Source organism: Orbicella faveolata, unplaced genomic scaffold (assembly GCF_042242905.1).
Source record: "Orbicella faveolata isolate gen_17 unplaced genomic scaffold, um_ofav_v1 contig_13, whole genome shotgun sequence".
Taxonomy (NCBI): Eukaryota; Metazoa; Cnidaria; class Anthozoa; order Scleractinia; family Merulinidae; genus Orbicella; species Orbicella faveolata.
This window is the reverse complement of record NW_028301540.1, coordinates 25,970,001-25,990,520: the sequence shown is the minus strand read 5'-3', so window position 1 is coordinate 25,990,520 and position 20,520 is coordinate 25,970,001. Positions and strand designations below refer to the sequence as shown.

Sequence of the window (20,520 nt, the reverse complement as noted above, 5' to 3'; positions counted from 1 at the left end):
CTTCTCGACCTCTGGTATTATTTTCGTGGTAAATTATTTCACCTTAGCATCAGGTTCATAATAGAAAGGTTAACTACGTTTGTGTTCTCATTGAGGCCTCTTTGGAGGGCTGAGTATATAACTAAAACAAAAAGTTACACTTCATCTTAAAGACGGCCAACGCGCGTTGTAACGTGCAAGCGCTAGACGCTATTTGAACCCAGTGCAGTAATCACCCCATTTACGCAAACTGAGTTCAGTGACATGTTTCTTTTTTATCGTCCTCCAAGATTCAGGTACTGGTATTTTCGGAGGTAATTTTACTCAACACTATTCATGATAATATCAAATTTAAGAGGTCGATATTAACTTTAAAATCGCACCCAAGCCACGGACTAAACCAGCAGTATTTCTTATTTATTTTGGCATTTTGTTTACGTTAAACATTCGAAAAGCAGAAAATTAAGCACCATTTTTAAGTTTCAGCGGCAATTAACAATAAACCAAAGTAATGCTAAAGCCATGAAATAAAGAAAAAAACAATGATATTCACACAAAGAAAATTTATTCGAAAACAACTCATACCTTGACAGTTGAATCACCAATAGAAACACCTATGAAATGCTTTTACAGTTACTTTTCTTATTAAAAAAGATAGGACCAAAAGCTGTCGGGGTTTCTCATTCTAGATTGGAAGACACTATTTCACCGGGCTCATGTGTCTTAGTAAACATGTCAGTCCTAGTAAACGAAGTGATTGTCTCAGTGAATCGTAAGTATTATACAAACAATAAACATTTAATCAAATCAGCACCAGAAAGTTGAAAAATACTAAAACCAATAGGATAACTCGAATTTCCTTTTTGTGCTAAAACCAGTAACACTAAATTGAAATAACAAGCAAGCTCTGAAGTTAAATGAAGTGAACCTTTAAGATGGGACATGTAAATTATGCTACCTCGGCGTGGACACTTCAAAGTGGCTTTGATTCTAATTTTAATGCAATAACACATCTTTATTGTACACATTTTAATACCTCATCTTATACAGTTTGGAAGATTAAGCCATTTCAAGCCGGTTTAGAGAAAAAAACGGAGCCTAAGGTCCTAAGGTCACCATGAAATTAAAAGTGCCAAGAATCATTAAGGATGTTGAAAAACAAAAACACCGACACTTTAAGCTTCAAGCTCTGTCTGTTATCTATATCCAGGTTTTGCCTTACTCGTCTTTCTTGCAAATGAGCGACTGATAGACGTTGCCCAGTGCGCTCTTCATATTTTGCCTCTGATTAATTTCTTAGTTGGTTTACTGAATTTGTTGATTTAAGCTGCTTGTTTTCCTTGAATTGTCAGTGTTATTTGCTGATCCTTGATGTTTTATTAGATAAGGTGTATTAAACATGCATGAATCAACACGAAATAACCCAATCTGGTTTAATGTACTTCAAGGAAGGTTTAGTCACTTTTCGAGGTTTCATCCCAATTACGCACATTTTTTAATATAACACACATTGAAATTTATAGCATTTACGTTTTACCGTACTCAAATTCCTCCAAGCTAAACCTGAAACCGCACTTTATAAAAAAATAAAAGATCCTAAAAACAACGTACAATGCCATCAAGTCAAGCGTGTAAGTGGGCTTGTCTCGGACGACCCACAAAACTACTTATCAGTTCAGTTGCACAGAAAGGGGCGTTTTAACAACCTGACATCACCTGCCTCTTGTGAGGTTGCTGACCAATCACAGACCAACACCGCAAAGAAACGCATTTAAAATTAATTACTTTCATCATGGTAAATACTACTGTCTCGCAGAGCTAGGTCACATCTTACTGTATTCTGTCAGGGCAGAGAAAAGAGGTGAGCGAACATTTTACTTTTTGAGTTCCTGATCCATAGTCTTCCATCAATTCGCTTGAAAGTTATGTAAAATTGCCTTGACCTAGACAAAATATTACTTAATCGGTAGCCATAACATTATTATTTTGTTTTTCAACAAAATCTGTCTTGTCGCGATGATCTTTAGTGGACTTTAATTGGAGCGATTACCCTATTTTCCACACCACTAAGTGTTGATCACTCTTCTCGTCAAAACATTGTTCAATAAATTTGTTCCTAAGTTTCCAAAGATTTCCTGAAGCTAATTTCGTTCTGTTTTCTCTTACAGGCAAGATGAATTCCAAATTAATATTTCTCCTAGTCCTTGCATTTGTGTGCTACGCACATGCTAGATCGACAAAAGGTAAGATTTTGGTAGTTTATTTATCAAATCAATAAGTCAAATGTTGATCCGTTTTAGAAAAATAAAACTGTGTTGTTTGGGTCATAATCAAAAACATTTCTTCGGTTAACAATCTTCAATTGTTTGGTTTATTTCAATCATAAGAGCAACCGACTTTTGGCACTGCATGTAAAAGGAACTGTACGAGCGTTGTGTGCTCAAGTTCTTATTTTAGATAGGACATATTTCAACAGTTTTAATACAAATGTCCCATAGTTCTTGACAAACTGAGTTAATTTCTAAAAATCTTTGTCAAAGCTGTGCCGGTGGCGAAATATCAAGTCATCGAACCTAAGTAAACCAAAAAATAGGTACTCGATTTTTCAAAAATATTTTCTTTTTCGTTCTGTTTATTAAATGTTTGTTGATCAGTTTAAGTTTTTTGCGTTATTGTTACCAAACATTTCCGGCCACAGCTCAGAAATTAAAGGTTAAGTCGAACAATTTTCTTTGTGGTAATTACGGATCAATAGTATTGGTAGTTCTTCTTGATTTTTTACATAACCTGACACACGCTTTAAAAAAAACTGTATTAGGCACAAAAATTCCAATTTAGCCAGAATTTAGCCAGGTGGGCTAAAAAGCTCTGTCTTTCTCACTACTCTTCTATGAAAGGACCAAAGCGTGAAAGAATGTGACAAATGTCTGTCCAAGAACAATAATCATGAACAGGTGGCTTCTGTTTTATAGTTTAGAAAACTCCGATGTCTTAATATTTCCAAAAAATTACACAACTTGACTCTCGCTTTTGCAAAAAGACTGTTTTAAGAGCAAAAATGTTTTAAGAATTTAATGAGGCCAACAGAACTCTGCCCTTTTGCTGTTCTGCTAGCAAAGCACCAAGGCGTGAAGGAATACGATACATGTCTGTCCAAGAACAATGAAACTTAACAGGTGGCCACTGTTTTATAGATTAGAAAACTTTATTGTCTTAATTTTTCAAAAGAATAATATTCAGCTAGTTTTGATCCGAACATTCAAGGAGCACTATATTTTCTCAGATGTTTTGTAGAACTATTAAATGTTTTTCAATGAGTAAAGTCTTATCCGTCATTTTCCCCGAGATTTACGCAAGACAGTAACTTGTGAATCCGAATGGAACATTTCTGCTCAATATCATTCCACAGCGTCGACAACGTATAGTAATTTGCGTGAGGGACTAAAAAATAGAATATTTCATCGTGATGGAAGATGTTAGATTAAATGATAGTTCATCACTATTCTGCAACATGGATTACTGGCCCATGGAAACCGTTCAGTTAACATGATGTTTGATCGAATCGTAGCTAATTGTGGAGTTTATTTTCTTACAGGTTCCAAACGTTGTTGTCCTTGTTGTCCACCTCCCCCACCACCTCCACCACCAACGCAACAGATTGCCGGACCAATGGGACCAATGGGACCACCAGGATGTTCCGGACCACCCGGATCCCCCGGATGTCCCGGATGGAAGGGATGCACTGGACCCATCGGTCTCCCAGGACCACCCGGCCTCCCCGGCCCAATCGGTGCACCCGGACCAATGGGACCTAAGGGATGCGGCGGCGCCCCTGGTCTGCCAGGATGTCCTGGACTCAAAGGATGCCCAGGATGCTCCGGACCACCCGGACCTCCCGGACCAGCTGGACCCCAGGGAGCTCCTGGAGCTCCTGCCCCTGCCCCCTGTCCACCCCCACCACCACCACCATGTTGTCCTGCTCCCGCCTGCTGCAAGTAAATGGCCTCCTTTATAAAATCGAAGGAATAATCAAATATGTGCTTTTAATAAACTTTTGTTTTGGACTCAGATAAAGGAAGTGGCTGTAGTTGTTTTAGTTTTACGATACGCTTTGCAAAAACTGGGGTATCTGGAAAGGAAAACACGCGTGATCTTTTTAGGGTACAAACCTCAATCGACTATAATGTTGAGTGATCAGTATCAGAGAAGGAAATAAAGCCATATCTCACCGATTGTATTGATGACGAAAACATAGAAGCACTCATTGTGAAAAAGTTCTCGTTGTAGTAATTGCAGATTGCGTTGGATGCGATTAGATTCATTCATGTCCATCTCACTTGTAAGTAACATTGGTTCTTTTTTTAGAAGGAATCACAAGACATCACCAGAACCACTGAAAGCCAATAGCCCAGGTCATCATTTGATCAAGAACATCAGGAAAAGTCATGACTAAAAGAAAGTTATTGTATGCAAAGGTTAGCTTTTCCTGAAGCCTTTTGCAGATGAACAAACCATTGATGGGTTTATTCTCTTTTTCAAAGATCTCGTTCTTGTTTCGGGCCAGTACACCGCTTGCACTAACGATTTTGATTTTGTTTTGTCTTTCAGTGTTTTACTGAAAACCCAGTTGACAATTTTTGAGATCGTCAAGAGCATGAAATCTGGAAAACCGACGTTAAAAAAATGCGAAAATATAAAACCAAGCATGTAAAACGTGGTGTTTGACCAATTAAATGAATTAAAGACAAATTGTTAAACAATTAACGGTCAAATTTTTCACGTTCGTCCCAAATAGCTATATCTTTATTTTCGCCGACCATTTTGCAAAGATCGGTATCGGTATAGCCCCATTCACAAGATAATTATTTCTGATGCGATGTTAGTTGAGAATCAGAGCGGTCATTTCCGGTGCGATATCAAATTTGAAACGCCAAAATAATCAACCTTCGCGTTGACTGTAATCTCTAATTCATTGGGATTTTTGATGCGTTTAACATCCGATTCTCCCATTAAAGGGTCCGACGTAAGTGTTGCCCCATCCACCCCACCCGTACAAGAATTGCCGCAAAAATGGCGGATGAGCACTGCACTGAGATCAAACACTAATTTGTGGAGCGTTTTCACATGACGTCACGGTAGTCATATCGGCGTTCGAAAACAGTGTTGGTGTACCAAACCAATGCTGTGTGATTTGACCTCTTTTCTTATTTAAACACTTGCACGTGCTGGTCACGTGAGTTCTACAGAGAAGTTCTTTATTCACGCTCTATAGTGAAGTTATTGGCGAACGAATTTGACATTACAGGAAGAAGAAATTCAGATTACACAATGGGCAAATATGCAATGTTTTTGATAAGGCATGTTTAGTTAAAACTAGACAAACAAACAAACGGCACAATCGTTTCAAACAGCAATCACAAAAGAAACGCAGGTACTCTTCGGGGTGGCATGAAAATTTCTCAAAAGAAAATGCTTGAACAAAAATTCAGTAAGGATACGGTCTGACCATTGTTAAAACACAGCTAATACTTTTTGAAATATGACTTCAAAATTCCAAGCGAATTGCCTAAAAAGCCATTACACAATCACCTCGAGATCGCTGGTACTTTACGCCGACGATTTATGACTCAAAAAACGTCACACAATTCCGAGCTAAACTCGCATAAAGTTCACCATTACAAAGCCCCGATGGTGGACATCTAATCTTTATCGGCTTGCGCGCATATTTCCTCCTAAATTGAATCTTCGCTAGCATGACAATAAGGCGTAATGGAAGAGGCTGATGCCAAATTCTAATTCTGTCAACGCACAAGATTTCTTAGATGGATTTTATTCATATCAATATAAACAGACGGACGTAGGTTCCTTTATCATTTTTACAAACACCTGTGGTTTTCAACAGTGAGGCACCAGCTAATGACAACCTAGCCGGAACATTTTACCTGTTCCCACACGTTTCAGTGTAGGAGCTGGTCATGATTGAGAGATATCATGTAAGGTAATCTGTGACTCGATCGGCAAACGATATCCAAAGCAGAACGATGACAATTACAGTGTAACAGAATGTTTCTTTTACCTGAACAAATTGTCAATTCCTGTCTGAAGGACTGATGTAGGTGAGCCGGGAGACAAGGGAACCTCTAACACTAATGCACCTTTAATTTGGTGGGGATTTTTCGAGGGAAGACTTTGTTATTTGATCGCATAGTACATAAAAGGTTACCCTGCAGTGCAGGCGTTTTCAGTGTGTTCACGAGTTATCCGTATTAGCTCGCAATCGAGTAAATTCACCACCATGTTGGCTTAGGAAAAGTGGACGGGGAAGGGGGGGGGGGGACAAAAGGTATTTTACCTTCCCCTTCCCAATCCCTACTCCTCTTTCAACCTTACTCCTACTTCCTAAGACGCATTGTGGCTTTCCCCGAGCCTCTTCCGAGTATGAATCCAAGATGACGTTGGCTTAATCAAAATGCGCTTCCTTGCCAAAATACGCCTGCATTACAGGCTAATAAACGGTACAACCTTGGCTGCTTTTATGTCATATTTTGAGTGAAACTGGTGGGTTCCATTTCTAGGCTAGGCGACGTTGACATGAAATACTGAAAATGGGACTAGATGCCTCCAGTGGCTAAATATGAGAATCCTGAGACCACTTTCCCGCCCCTAAATGCGTCAATACGTCTCTATTGGCAGGTGGGGCCTTGGCAAGAGAGAAAATCTGCCTCTGGAGACACATGATTTAACTAGCTAATATTTTGGACAAATATTTTCACTAATTCAACGTTTATTTCCATTTCGAAAGCATCCACTGGTTGATTTCTAACTAAAACCATTCGATTACAGCGCTTAAAGACCGGCTTATAACAGATTTTAACAAAGGTATTTAAAGACCGCAACTCCGTTAACGAACACATACGCTTGCCGCAAGCTAATTTACCTTTAGCAGCGTACCTTGGGACAACAGCAAATAAGAACTGATTATACATGCGGAGACACTGTTTCTAGCTAATTCTGACCAAGGCAACAGGAACTGAGCCGGAAATCTCGTTATTAAAAGTTTCTACAAGATCGGTTTCCAAAAATAATTTAATTAACATGGTCACTGATCCCCAAAATGACATTAACTAAAAAGATAGGTCAAACTGTTAGATATTAGATGTTCGATGTTAGAGTATGCACTAATGTTGAGGGATCAACAAACTACAATGTAGCCGCATGTACCGCAAAATAATGCAAAAAAATAACTAAAAATAATAACAACAATAAAGGAGATTAGTAGAATTCTACTAGTATTCTATTGCAAATGCTGTAATCTGATTGGCTGAGCCATATCAGCCATTAGTGTGCAGTGGCTGGAGGTCGTCTAGGAAATCGCAACGTGCTTTTCGTTTTTCCAAAGTTTTGGAGGAGAATTTTGATGCAAATGGATAATTACATTCCTGAAAAGTCGAAATGAAGGGCATTTACGGTTTCTTGACACACACAACTTCAATTTTAAATGACAATTCAGTCTGAGCGACCTTTTTCAGGCGCAAAGTTTAATAATGCGTCAAGAAATAATTGGAAACCGTTATTTGAAGTAAATTTAGTAAGAATTCTACTAAAACAATTAGATTATTCGCTCTCGAAAGTGATTAATAGAAATAAAGAGGTTGGAGGTTGAGAAATGTATTATAATTGTTGTTAAAGAGGAAGGTAAACACATCCAGACTGTGGTAATGATCTCATCTATGTGTTAAGTTGGTCTTTGATATCAACCAGTGACATTCTCAAAAAGGAAACCAACATGGAATCAGTGAAAATCGTAGTCCAAGAATCCAAGAATAGCCAAGCCATATGTCCCGAGAGCCAACTTCTCCTCTCACCTAGGCCCCGTCGGCTAAGAGGAGCATAGACGACTCTGGGAACGAAAATGCAGAGACTAGTACTCAGTCCGTTCGCTAAAGTTTCGACATTCCAATTTTTAATACACCAGATGGCTTTGGCTTCAAAGACGTTCATTACATTTGCATGTCTTAGAAGTTCCTGATATAAATGCAACAAGCCGCGGATTGCCGTTCGGGAGTATAACGATATTATAAACTGAAGCTATAAATTCCATGAAACACCGGTTATGTTTATACACAGAGGTGTTCAACAGATAGCGTCAGACTTCTCAATTTGCACTGACAGGTTAAACAATGCAAAGCAGTTGAGGACGGTTAGTCGACTTCTTTTCGCTGAACACACAATTCAGTGAAAGTTGATCAATTTCCAAAAAAGGTATTCTGATCATTTTTTTGTGAATTAGTTCCGTCACAACTTTTTCCAAATGACTGGCATTAACTATTGTTCCATCTTGGTTTTTTTACAGGTATATAAAAATGGACATTAAAATAGCAGTCTTAGCGGTGTTTATATCTGTGATCTATGTTGCTAATGCAAAACCAATGGAAGAATTCGGTAAGTTCTTTTTCATCAAATGAAAAATATATTAATAGCTAATTTTTGTTCTATGTTACTGTCAGTTGATTTAATCTTTCTTCTTTCTAAGACAGCAAAATCAAGCACGTTATTACTGATTCCCCGATCATACCTGTCATTTATGATAAATAACTCAACCAGCTTTTGAAAATCTATAAAAAAAATCAAGAGCTTTACGGAGCAAAAACTTGTATTCAACTATTTGTTTTTAAATGAATGAAAGATCCCCTTAAGTTTATTAAGAAAACTAATGTGATGATGCACTTTCATTTCTCAGCGTCATAATTCATATTAATTGTCACTCACCAGCTATATAAACAATGCTAGTTTATAGTTGATTGGCACAAGCAAGAAAACTAATAACAAGTGCCATCATTATTCAAGCTTTTGAATGATATTAAGCTATATTAAGGGGCTAAACATTTTAACAGAGTCTGTCGAAACATAGTAATTGGTTTTGGTATCATTTGCAGATAAGCCACGTTGGTAAATGTCCCTCCAAAGGTGGTAGTCAATTTTTGCCAAGTACTTTAAAAAAAAAAAACAATACTGGTGGTGGATAAGCTTTATTATTTGGGTGACACAACGTTAACCGTTGCCAATTGAAAAAAAAAACTGTCTAAACTTCCTCGAAATAATCAAGCTTATTAAAAACTAGATCATTAGATAATGCAATTCAAGAGATTTCACTGGCTTAGCCATCATGGTATATGAGCCATTATATTACGCTCTACAAATATGGTAAACGTACGTCTTACGTTTTCAATATTTTGGGGGCGTTTTTAATAAAAACTATTAGTCCACTTGCGTTTGTTGTATATGAGATAGTTATAGCCAACTCAACGCTACGCGCCTCGTTGGCTATCTACCATCTCATATCCAACAACTGCGAGTGAAATAATTGTGAATTAGACTTTTAACATTCTTAATCTGATTTAACTTGCAACTTTATCAATTTTGTAACTTTTTTAACAACCAAATTGACAAAGATATTCTCTTTGCAATCATTTCAGTTAACAAAGTCTTGAGAAGCAACCCTCTGCCTTGTTCTAGGTCATGCTGTAGGAAGTGCTGCACGAACGTTTGTAAAAGGGGATGCATATTTTCCTGCTGCGCCTCCCGTCTTCCGCCTCCGTATCCTCCGCCACCTCCGCCGCCTCCCCCGTTTCCGGCTCCCACACCACAGTTAATCCCAGGACCTCCCGGTTTTGATGGTATATGTGGATTGCCAGGGCCAAATGGACCCAAAGGATGTCCCGGATGTGTAGGACCTCCTGGACCACCCGGACCCCCAGGGCCCCCTGGACGTTAAATTCCTCTTTTTGAGATTCGATCGGTCGGTAGCAGCTCTTGCAAGGTCTCCCATGAATGACGCAATACCCTTTGAAAGAACAATAAAACAGAAGGCAGAAACAATGCACTTAGCCCCAAACGGAATTACAAGCCTACGGGAACTGCTACACTTCCAGATTCGACTCGCAGCAATGATAGTTATATCTGACATACGTCTGGTAACTTAGACACTGCCAATTTCGATCTGGTGGAACGTCAAAGTTCTTTAGTTTAATTTAAATAATCTTCGTTTTTAATATTCTAAAAACAAAACTCGCTGCATTCCCGTCTTTTTATGAAGGATATGATCTCAGTGTTTTCATTCATAATGTTGCTCATAGCTCACGTTATAGTAGTTTATACCGGTGTGCATGAAAATGTTTTTTCTCATAAGTTCCTTTTTCAAACTTATTGTTTTTGTTAGGAGCTTCAATGTACATACAAAGTAATCATTAACATATGCGTTTTATCGCAAAAGGAATGTAAAATTCTCACTTCAAAAATACAAATAAAGATGATATGTATTATCTCACTGGTTTTGTTGTTAGCTGGTTCACCAGGTTACGTTTTGGCTGCTTCTTCTGTTGCTGTTTTATTATTATTATTATTATTGTTACTATTATTATTATTATTGTTGTTGTTGTTGTTGTTGTTGTCGTTGTTGTTGTTGTTGTTACTGTTATTAAGATGTTGTTGCTTCTGATGCTGTTCGTTGTTATTTTTGTTGATGATGATCATGACTTTGCTGCCGCTATATAGAATGATATAGCTGCTGACGTTTTTGTCAGTGTTGTTATTGTTGTTGTTGTTGTTGTTGTTGTTGCTGTTGTTTCTATTGTTGTCATTGTTGTTGTTGTTGTCGCATGGGATGAAAATGTTCCTGGTGATGCAAAGCTGCTGACAGAAGCGGCAGGAATCTTCTGTTTGAGGAAAATGTACAGGCCCCCAAATGATCCCCAAATTGTGCCGAAAATGATCCCAGGACCGAAAATGGTTCCACTCAAAAAGTTAGGAATGTCGTTTTTCTCGTAATAGTTTTCGTTTATGTATGCGAGCAGCACATTAACGTTTTATGGGAAAAAATATACCTCTCTATTACTTTATCTAAGAAACAGGACCTTTTTTACGGAGCGTCAGGGGATAATATTTTTTACCGAGGAATATTTGGTCAGCTACGTGTATCCTTGAATGTTCTAATGAGATATCGTGGTACTTTTCCTTCTTCAGTTACTGTAGCGTTGCGTTTATTCCTGTGAACAGCCAACATCAACTTTTTTAATATATCATATTGCCAAGCAAAAAGGTGCATGACAAAAAAACATGCATGATGTAATTGTGTGATTTACTGACAAAATCTCATAAATGCCACTAAAAGAAATCAATGGAGAAGGATTTAGTGGTTGAACAAGCCTCCAATCGAAACTTCCCCAAAACTTAGCTGCTTTACTTTCAACAGGCAAAGAAGTCGCAAATTTCATTTTCCTTCCAATTCAAATCGATAGCCTACGATTTCCTAAGCATTTTAACGTAAAACAACGGGAAATCCTAGGGTTAAAATTGACCAATTTTCTAGGCGTACCCAAAAAGGAGCTGCCAACAAGGCTAACAGTTCACAAAGGGGTCCATTTTTCTACCCTACAGCAATAACATGAACATCCACCCCTCCCCCGCTTTTAATTAAGTTGAACAAAGTCCGAAAGGGAAAGGCGCCATTTTCGTTGTGTCCAACCGTGCATGGAAACTTCGATAATTTAACGATGTTGGCTCTACTAATGTGTCTGTACACGCATCGTAGGTGTCGCAAACGGAGGGGGCCGTTTTAGCACCATGTCTTCACCTTATTTAAGGTTTTTACATATTCTTGGAATTCCAACCAGATTATTTCAATATCTTAGTTGATTGAGTTGACAAGAGGTACTGCACATTCAGGAAAAATCTACCTTTTACTGAATTTTCCTGGACTTCAAGCTTATGCTTATCAATCTCTAAGCAAAGTAAAACGGAATCACTCGAAGTTTCACACGTGATACCTGCTCTTTGTCAAAATTTTGTTTATCACTTTAGTTTCATAGACCTGCTGCACAAGAACGTTAACAAAACACGTAACAATAAAAAAATTTCAATACCTTGCCGTCGATCAAACTTATGAAATAAAAATGAAGGATTTTCTTTGAGGATCACTCGCTGCTTTTGGTGCGTGAATCAGGGCGCCAGGTAAGAACTGAGTTCTTTAAAATAGTAGAGAATTTTTCTAAGACGGCGAGAAAACTATATAGTGATGAAGAACAAAAAATGTATTTCATTTCGCTAAGATTCGGAAAATCAAAGTATTTTTTGGGAAATTCCAAACATAAAGACTGAAAATCTAACAGCCACACTCCATTGCAGAAACCACGGTCCCGTAATTATTGTGGATAGCAGTTTCTCGGGCTTCGGAAAACTTTTATCAAACAAAAGTGACTCTTGATTCACGAACGTCCAAATGTTATACCTAACAGTTACACATTGACTTCTAACTATGTGTAATTAGGATAAGTAGTGCTATGTTAAAGCTGATTGTACCTCAAGCCATCTGTTTTCTATCTCGACAGAAAGCATCATGGATTGTCGTTTAGCTCTGTTATTCACGTTAGGCCTTGCCTACACCGCCTCAGCTTTGCACAGTAAGTGTCAAATGTATAGGCCGTTATTTGTTATGCGAACATCTAGCTATCAAAAACATTATTTAGTTATACTGCCAGCACGTTTAGTACACCACTTATATCCAGAACAGGGCTTCCGTTACACACCTACTGAATGTGATAAGTCCTCATTATTTAACATTGTTATCTGATGAATAGAGATAGAGAGACGGTTTGATTGGTAACTTACTGACCGACTGACAAAGCGACCGACCAACCGTTTGACTGACTGACTGACTGACTGACTGACTGACTGACTATTAACTGACCAGCTGACCAACTGACTGACTGACTGACGGACCGACCAACCGTCTGACTGACTGACTGACTGACTGACTATTAACTGACTAACCGACTGACTGACTGACTGACTGATTGCGTTTAAGATGGTACTTTTAAATACACGTAAACTGTAAGATAAACATGTGGTGCCCCTGGGTCAATGGACGTTAAAGAAAGATCTTCTCAGATTTTCTAAATGACAAAATCCTTCTGAACCTCTGCCCCGTTTCACAGCAAAGCGTTCTGCCTTCCCCTGTGGAGCGAGCTGCACTCCAGCTTGCGCCCCAACATGTACAGCATCCTGCTGTGGCAGTCCTCCCCCAGCCGGACCAAATCCACCCATTCCGCAAGTCGCAGACCAAATGAAGCCTGCTCCGCCTCCGATTTATGGAATTGCTGGACATCCCGGATCACAGGGACCGCCAGGAGTGGCGGGAGGTCAAGGGCCTCCAGGGGCCGCCGGAGCCCCAGGACCACCAGGCCCCCCCGGACCACCCGGACCGCCTGCACCTCCTGGTCCCCCAAGCCCGTGCTGTGCCGTGGTGCCACCTCCAGGAAAGTAAATGTTTTGAGCTTTCTCCACCATGGAATCCATGTTCAAAAATTTTGGATAAATACAGTTCTTTCCTTTGGTATAAACACTGTACACGTATGGAAAGTATTTTCTATTTTATAACTATCAGCTAATTAAACGATAAGGCTTTCGAACGTCGACCTTACTTTTTAAAATATGCTTTTCTTTACGCTTATCTGGAGAAAGAGTTGTATTTTCTATTATATATTATTTTCTTCTTTCGCTTTAAAAGAGAAGTGTTTAAAGATTATCGTATATTAGCAAAGTTGGTCTGATTACAGGCTGCAGAAATAATACTGAAAAAATAATTAAAAACAGTTAAAACGAGTATCAAATATAGCAACGACGTGTAGTAAATAATGTAAGGTGAGAAAATAAATGTGCTTTTACTAACAACAATTCGTAAGGTCTTTGATTAAATCTCAGTCCTTTAAAATGGTGTAGTTCTTATTTCTCATCTTTCCTTTTTTTCATATTTTCTTTTCAAACAAGTCTGTAAAAGCTGAAAAATGATCCTTGAGGTTGGTGAATTGTGTCAACTGCTTAAGTGTTAAGGGTTGAGTTAACAGTGCGCCTGACATCAGCTCAACTGATGCGTGAATATGTCAAGTCGTGGGATCCATCGAAGCAAGACAACAAAGCCGGTTTTCAGCTTGAATTCAACAACCAAGAACACTACACACTCTGAGCAATTAACTATTTCATCTTAAGGACACATCTCATTAATCTTTTGACAGCTGAGGGCTCTTTGACTTTTAGGTGCTCTATACCACCTTGAATCTGGCCGCAATTTTGAATCTTGCCACAAGGCTTAAGCTGGCTGTCCTGCTTGTTGATTGAGCCTGGCCACTATTTCTGAATCTAGCAGATATTTGGCCGGAATCTCGTGGGGCGCAATTTGCACCAAACAAAAGTCTAGTTCTTTGTAAAAGATTGTCAGAAGCCGTTATTCACAGAAAATTGCTCTTGTCAGTTCCACCGAGCCACTGAGCGTGAACCTCGTTAACCTGCCAACGGATAGCTCGCTTACGTCAAGCGATTCCAATAGATAGATAACACGTGACAGACCAACAACATTGACCCACGGACAATATTTCATTGTTACTCACAAAAAGGCACTAGCAGTAAGATTATCATGAAACTCTTAATAACATGGCCCATATTTTGTGTTTGTATTAATGTACCCAGATTAGCAAGAAAACAAAACGAGTTGACAGAAAATGAATCGCCGATTAGCCAGGTGACAAATGACCCGCTCACTCTTTACTGCGCATGAGCGTATTGTCGGGTCGTCTGGGAGACGTAAGGTGTGAAATATGTTTAGCATTACGTGCTCGATCGAGTTTGAGATCACAGGTTAAAGTCAGTGAACCGCTAAATGCTAAACAATTTGTTTTGGTAGATATACTAAGAGGTAGGTCTGTTTGCTGCTTTATGGTTATAAACAAAGGTTTATTTTAAAGCTTGATGAAGTGAGAATTAATCTGTAAATCAAAACTTTAAATGACTCATACTTGCGAACTATTTTCGTTATGTCTAAACCAACAATCGAATTTCATTTACAACGACGAACGATTTATGTTTCTACAAATTTAAATGAAGCAAAATTTATATATTTCAGCCCTAAAGTATGCCAGATTTGATATACACATCATAAAGTCCATAAAGTAAAGTGAAGTTCTCTGACAATTTATTTTTGTTTTGTCTATTTGAGAGTCAACATGGATATCCGCTTTCTATTGTTGTTTACACTTGGATTGATTTGTTCTGCTGGTGCATTTAACAGTAAGTACTTTATACGTTGGCACTTTTCTCCACTTTGATTCTATTACATACTTCCTTACGACAAGGAGTGCCTTTAAACATAGTATGATGTTATTGATTTTCTTTGACTTTTCGAAATGTTACTCAACTGAAGAAATGGGTTCTAACTTAAAAGAGAGAGAGAAATGTATTAACTCAAAGTATAACTGATACCGGATGGTTTCGCTTTACCCTTTTATGCCAAAATTGCAGTGCTTTATTACAGTTTCTGAACAGAAAATGACTCAGACGATTCGAAAAAGCAGGTCACATTTGTGAACACTGGGTCGTGACCCTTAGAACTCTGGCCACCAGATAGATAAAACACGACAGCTGGAAGCGTGTGCGTTTTATTTTTGTCTGCGAAAAATGGGTCTAAAAAATTCATTTAAGGATTTATAAGTAGAAATTTACTTATACGACCAAAAATCTTTGCAATAATGAAAGGGAAAGAAAATGCACGCCTGGGAAGCAGAAAGAGAGAGATCTTTTTTCTACTCTGTTAGCCTGTGTACAGCCACCAGCCCTGCTAGGGAAAAATCAGGAGGACGGCCATTTGCACAGTACATAAACAAATTTGTTCTCGCCTCGAAAAACGTAAAACTTGGCTCTAGTGCGACCGTTCCTAAGTAAGCATTTCTCATAGAAGCTGAGACTTTCTTCGTATGAAACCTGCATCGTGGAGATAAGACGCACCAATTATTAAAGGGAACTAAAAATACATAGGATAGAATTTTGGCAGAACGACTCAAATTTAATTTCTGAAAATATCTCGCAACCGATAAGAATTTTGACTTCTAAGTTCAGCATATCAGTTGGCTCAATTATCCCGTGGAGGCACTCGAAATTTAACTAGCAAAACGGTGGAACGAGCTGGCTAAATGTAGACGATAATTCTGTAACACTGTGATATCCATTGTCCAACAACTTGGCAATGAATCGCATTTCCTTACAGCTAGATAAATGTGGTGGTGTAGAGCTCTGCGGTAACTGAAGGCTATGAACACACTTCCAAATATGCCAAACTGCTTGTATTGCAAGATATCTGTTTTATGCACGGATGACAGATTATGAAGACGTCCTGACCATATATGGGTATCGTGACAATTATCTGTACTGATGGGTTAATACTGCACGTAACAAGCTCAACATGACATTTGTGTTTCATTTCAGTCAAGCGACAATATGATTCATATGCCGGACCTGAGGGTAACGCCGGACCGCAGGGGCCCCCCGGAAATATAGGACAAAGGGGACCGGCTGGCGATCCCGGACCACCCGGACCTCCCGGAGCCCCCGGAGCCCCTGGTATGCCCGCCCCACCAGGTCCTCCAAATGGCTGTTGCCCAGTTTACCAAAAAAAGAAATGAATTAAGAATCGTAATTTGCAATTTATTGCAAAATTCTCCACTGTTATTTATTTTGCTATAATTTCATAGTGGAATTTTGATGTAAAATGATACAATGATCAACGAACTTTTTAAGTTCGGAAGAAATAAAAAAGAGAATAACGTTTCAATAAAACTGATAGTGTCTTTTATTTTGACTTCTGCGCATATGACACAGTGCCCCGATGTTCCCTGATGTACAACTCTGGCGATTGGAGTTAGAAATATGGTTAAAAGAAAAAAGAATACAGCTAATCACATCCTAATTCGATTCTGCACCAAAACGTTCTCGAGCATTACTTTCATATCTACATATACTATTCTCTTAGAAAGTCCTCGAGCAGACTTACTTTCACTGTTGAGATCAATGTCATTAAATGCGATTCTCAAAATATGGCCCAATAAAGAGATCTCATCCTGAATTCACCGCAGTATCACAACGGGTCTCAGCTGTCTTCATTAACATTCTGTTCAAAATCAAATCAACTGAAAATAAAAACCCAATTAACTTTCAACAGACAGTAACTCTCAGACAGTAACAAAATTTTGCCCACATGTCTAACTAAACGAGGGAGTTGAAAGCCAGACTAGGTTCCCTTTGAAAATAAGGTGTTATATACATGTAGCGTACAATTGTTTCATACTTCTGTGTGCTATCAAAAGCATGAGAAATCACACTCGGCCGACAAGCCGATTGCAAGTATCGACCGGCGCTTGGTCGACGAAAAGTGTATATAAAAAGAACCCAAAGGCGTTTTCAATTGGGTAACGAGTACTGCTTTGGGCAAAACAGCTTCTGCTGAAACACTCTACGAGTTTTGCATTCTCTTATGTTTAAAAAAAGAAAAAAATATAAGTACTTGCGACTCTCCCTCCAAACATTTTCGCGCCATAACAGCGACAAATTATGTTGGTTAGAGATCCTCAGGGATGTTAAATACGATCTCGGAAAATTTTCGCAAACTGATACCATCGCTGTGTGATAGTGCTTGATCGCCGAATGTTGCAAACACGGGCAAGAGATTGTCTCCAGTCCCTCAGCTTGCAAGAACGAGCTCTTTGCAAAAGCATTGAATATGGCTTTGTGACATAAGCAGTAAGATGGTCGAATATCAGTTCCCTCATTGCCATGGTCTGGACTGTCAATGGTTCTATAAAGGCTGGTTTCTACAATTACTACGACCGCTGGGATCGTTGGGATCGCAACAAAAAAAGTTGATCAACTTTACTACTACCAGTTTTCAAATGATTGCACCTCTCGGCCATGCTGCCTCCCATAAATTGCAGGACATTGTTTGTCGCATTTTTCGTAGCGATCATATGGAAACCAGCCTTACAGGTAAAGCCTATTCGTAGTTCTGGGTTGATCTCTATTGACCGTGGATTCCACGATTGACGTATTGTCAGCTCGATGGAAACTAGAAATGCTGTGTTGTATATTGATCTTTTAGCATGTAAATGAGTTCTTTCATGCGAAGTTCCTGAAATCATAGAATTCTCAAAATAACGGTTTCCTAGAACAACCGGCAACGCGCGTAAAAGAGGCAAGGATGAGTGAGATAGGAGAAGATTAATGCGCATTAAAAAACTGAGATTATCTCCGGACAGAAAGAAATTTATTTCCTGACCATATAGCAGCTTTTATCCATCAACCGTCTCGTTGACTCTTGTTCTAATTTGCTCCACGCTCTATAATTTAAAAGTTTGCCAGCACATTGATTAACTAGGGAGATAAAACGCGCGCGGCAAGCCGCAAGCGCTAGTGAGAAAATTGATTTGTTGACCAACTCTTGAGTACCAACAGCTAACCAGCAGACAGTTGGTATTGCAACACTGTTTCCCGATTGGTTCGTCAAAAGATTCTTCGTTCAGGCCGAACGAAATAGCCAGCGCTGAAAGGTTTTTTGTCTTTTTTGGCGCAGTTTGGACTGAAAGACTTTAACCAGTTCTTTAATAAGAGAGATGAAACCTGATCTGCATCAGAATAAAGGACAAAATTGACATATCCAGTGACACTTAATAATTAAGTGATCGCCGGCCAAGACGAAAAGCTGTGTTTGGTTTCTTGCTTAGGATGTGTTTCCCCAAAAAATCTTTACTTTTCGCCTGTACGAGCTCAGGTACGCTGATTTCAAAGTTTCCCATATACTCCTTTTTTTATTAATCCATCCTCGAGCGAAAAAAACTGAGAAAAAGTTCAGTTTTTAAAGCAAGCCACCAGAAGCCGTTTGTAGTGGTTCTTAGCACCAGCATTCACTTGAAAGTTCTTCCTCAACAATTATGCGTGCACATGCGCAGTCATTGAAATTCTCGACACCTTGACGGATGTTTATTAACTCTTTGATCCCTGTCTTTATCTTGTCTTCTTAAATGAGCACGTGGTTTCTGTTATTCCTCGGGTTTCATCCCATCCCAATTTTACAAGCATTCGTGGTGGATGATTTGCATGGCCTATGACGCCCTTTGACCAGAACAAGCTAATTTTCCGGGGTCACGTTTGCATTACGGTTTCAGTCCTCTTCCACCGACCATGAAAAATTCAACGCTTGATTAGCTAGGGAACAATGGATAATACCGGTACCGTGAACGACAGGTCAATAACCTTTTGCCTATTCTTACATCAGAGGTAGATAACGAGGGTTGCTCTCTTGTCTTTTGCTCCGTAGTATAATAACAACAAAGAGCGTTTCTCCTGGGTGGAAAAGGCTATTGAAAGAAGGTATTTCTTCAAATTTGAAATCTCTGCTTCATTTAATTCACTAAGGGGAGGTTACTGTCAGCTTTAAAGGACTGTCGCCTTAGAAACGCTCTTAAAATTTTCTGGTTCATCAAGAGAACCGCCCGCTCTTCAAGCTGCTGAACCAGAACAGTTACGAGCCAAAACAATTTAATACACTAGCTCTGAGATTAATTCTTCCACAACGAGTAACGGTTTTTTTCCTTTTTCTCTCCGCAGGAAAATGAGGCTTAGATTTTTCGTATTTCTCGTGCTTTTAGGTCTAACTCTTTCCACATTGAATGTGGATGCCAAGTCACTAAAAGGTAAGCGAATCTTTCTTGGACCTATCTCAAATTGATCGCATTGTGGTTTAAGAAAAAAGAAATGTTTTTTTTTCCATTAATGCCAGTGAGTCTGAAAGCAGAAACATCTTCTGTGCTTTTATTTGTCTAGAAAGCATATCAACCCAACTTAACTGCATTTCTTTGTGCCACGGTTGGATAAGTTCAACGAGTTAATATTTCATTGCATTCAATGTGTTGTTCTCTTCATCTTCTATGATGGGACACCTATAATTGTCTTTTTTTTTTTTTAGCTTATTTCAAACGCTCTTTGAAGGGGTATTTTCCATGTGAAGTTAACTGCTAGATAGGGTTAGGAGTATTATATAAGTGTGCACATAGTAATAAAACGGATGGGGAACGCAAAATTGTTCCGAGACGTCTATCACAAACAAAATGAACTGGCTGGTTCCCACCGCAATTTTCACTCTACCACGTACTTCTTTGTTTCCCCAGTGTTTTGACTTTCAGAAAATTTCAAGTGATTGTACCACTTGTTTATTTCAATGTTGCTGTGAAGTGACTATTAGACATTGGAAAATTCAAGTGATCTATAATTTGGCTCGATGACTCTTTGAGTTGACTTTAATTTACACATACTTAGCCATTGTTCTCTTCCAATCTTAATTTTAGAATCAATGTCACGTACGTGTCAGAATGCGTTAGAAAGTTGCAAATATTCTGGCTGATTGAGATTATACTTATTGTGTCATTTTGCCCAGCCCTTCGCATCTCGCTTACTCGATTTGTGAAACAGAGTAACTTCATATCAAAAACCGGTACATTGATGGTGTTTTGTTTGATACCCCAAACAGACAAGATATTTCCTTCATTGAATTAACTCCTAAAACAGCTTCACAGCTTCCAACATTATAACTGATTGTTAGGTACTGTACAAACAAGTAAATATAGCTGGAAACTTGTTGATAACTCCTCATCAGCAAAAATAATCAACTAA

At 38.8% G+C, this 20,520-nt stretch overlaps 4 protein-coding genes across 7 annotated transcripts in view; all 4 read left to right on the top strand.

Annotated features, from left to right (window-relative positions):
- The first annotated feature begins 1,750 nt into the window (after window positions 1-1,750).
- On the top strand, window positions 1,751-13,710 carry LOC110058653 (uncharacterized). Its single transcript, XM_089285719.1, has 5 exons — window positions 1,751-1,840; window positions 2,148-2,222; window positions 3,575-3,977; window positions 12,343-12,437; window positions 12,972-13,710. Exons 2-5 carry the CDS (start codon window positions 2,153-2,155, stop codon window positions 13,298-13,300), a joined length of 897 nt encoding a protein of 298 aa, XP_089141845.1. The 5' UTR covers window positions 1,751-1,840; window positions 2,148-2,152; the 3' UTR covers window positions 13,301-13,710.
- LOC149115792 (uncharacterized) lies at window positions 5,801-10,301 on the top strand. 2 transcript variants are annotated; one of them, XM_089285206.1, is made up of 3 exons: window positions 5,801-6,095; window positions 8,333-8,421; window positions 9,456-10,301. In XM_089285206.1, the coding sequence occupies exons 2-3, from the start codon at window positions 8,343-8,345 to the stop codon at window positions 9,752-9,754; spliced, it is 378 nt and encodes a 125-aa protein (XP_089141332.1). In that variant the 5' UTR covers window positions 5,801-6,095; window positions 8,333-8,342; the 3' UTR covers window positions 9,755-10,301. The 2 variants fall into 2 exon arrangements, with proteins under 2 accessions (XP_089141332.1, XP_089141331.1); XM_089285205.1 differs by lacking the exon at window positions 5,801-6,095 and adding an exon at window positions 8,092-8,241.
- Window positions 13,711-14,625: 915 nt separating the features above from the next.
- On the top strand, window positions 14,626-16,638 carry LOC110058642 (uncharacterized). 2 transcript variants are annotated; one of them, XM_020765295.2, is made up of 3 exons: window positions 14,626-14,725; window positions 15,026-15,096; window positions 16,288-16,638. In XM_020765295.2, the coding sequence occupies exons 2-3, from the start codon at window positions 15,033-15,035 to the stop codon at window positions 16,482-16,484; spliced, it is 261 nt and encodes an 86-aa protein (XP_020620954.2). In that variant the 5' UTR covers window positions 14,626-14,725; window positions 15,026-15,032; the 3' UTR covers window positions 16,485-16,638. The 2 variants fall into 2 exon arrangements, with proteins under 2 accessions (XP_020620954.2, XP_089141333.1); XM_089285207.1 differs by lacking the exon at window positions 14,626-14,725 and adding an exon at window positions 14,733-14,783.
- Window positions 16,639-19,099: 2,461 nt separating this feature from the next.
- LOC110058654 (uncharacterized) overlaps window positions 19,100-20,520 on the top strand; it is a 7,855-nt gene continuing 6,434 nt past the window's right edge. Inside the window, exons 1-2 of one of the 2 annotated variants that reach the window (XM_089285203.1) lie at window positions 19,100-19,221; window positions 19,459-19,544. In XM_089285203.1, coding sequence (XP_089141329.1) covers window positions 19,463-19,544 — 82 coding nt within the window. In that variant the 5' untranslated portion in view covers window positions 19,100-19,221; window positions 19,459-19,462. The remainder of the gene's footprint in view (window positions 19,222-19,458; window positions 19,545-20,520) is intronic. The other variant, XM_089285204.1, reaches the window with a different exon arrangement.

Coding starts and splice junctions, on each gene's coding strand:
- LOC110058642 (XM_089285207.1), top strand. Junction 15,097..16,287: donor TTCTGCTGGTGCATTTAACA/GTAAGTACTTTA, acceptor GTTTCATTTCAG/TCAAGCGACAATATGATTCA.
- LOC149115792 (XM_089285206.1), top strand. CDS start 8,343: ATGGACATTAAAATAGCAGTCTTAGCGGTGTTTATATCTGTGATCTAT. Junction 8,422..9,455: donor AAAACCAATGGAAGAATTCG/GTAAGTTCTTTT, acceptor CAATCATTTCAG/TTAACAAAGTCTTGAGAAGC.
- LOC110058653 (XM_089285719.1), top strand. CDS start 2,153: ATGAATTCCAAATTAATATTTCTCCTAGTCCTTGCATTTGTGTGCTAC. Junction 3,978..12,342: donor GCTCCCGCCTGCTGCAAGTA/AATGGCCTCCTT, acceptor TTGTACCTCAAG/CCATCTGTTTTCTATCTCGA. Junction 12,438..12,971: donor CACCGCCTCAGCTTTGCACA/GTAAGTGTCAAA, acceptor CCCGTTTCACAG/CAAAGCGTTCTGCCTTCCCC.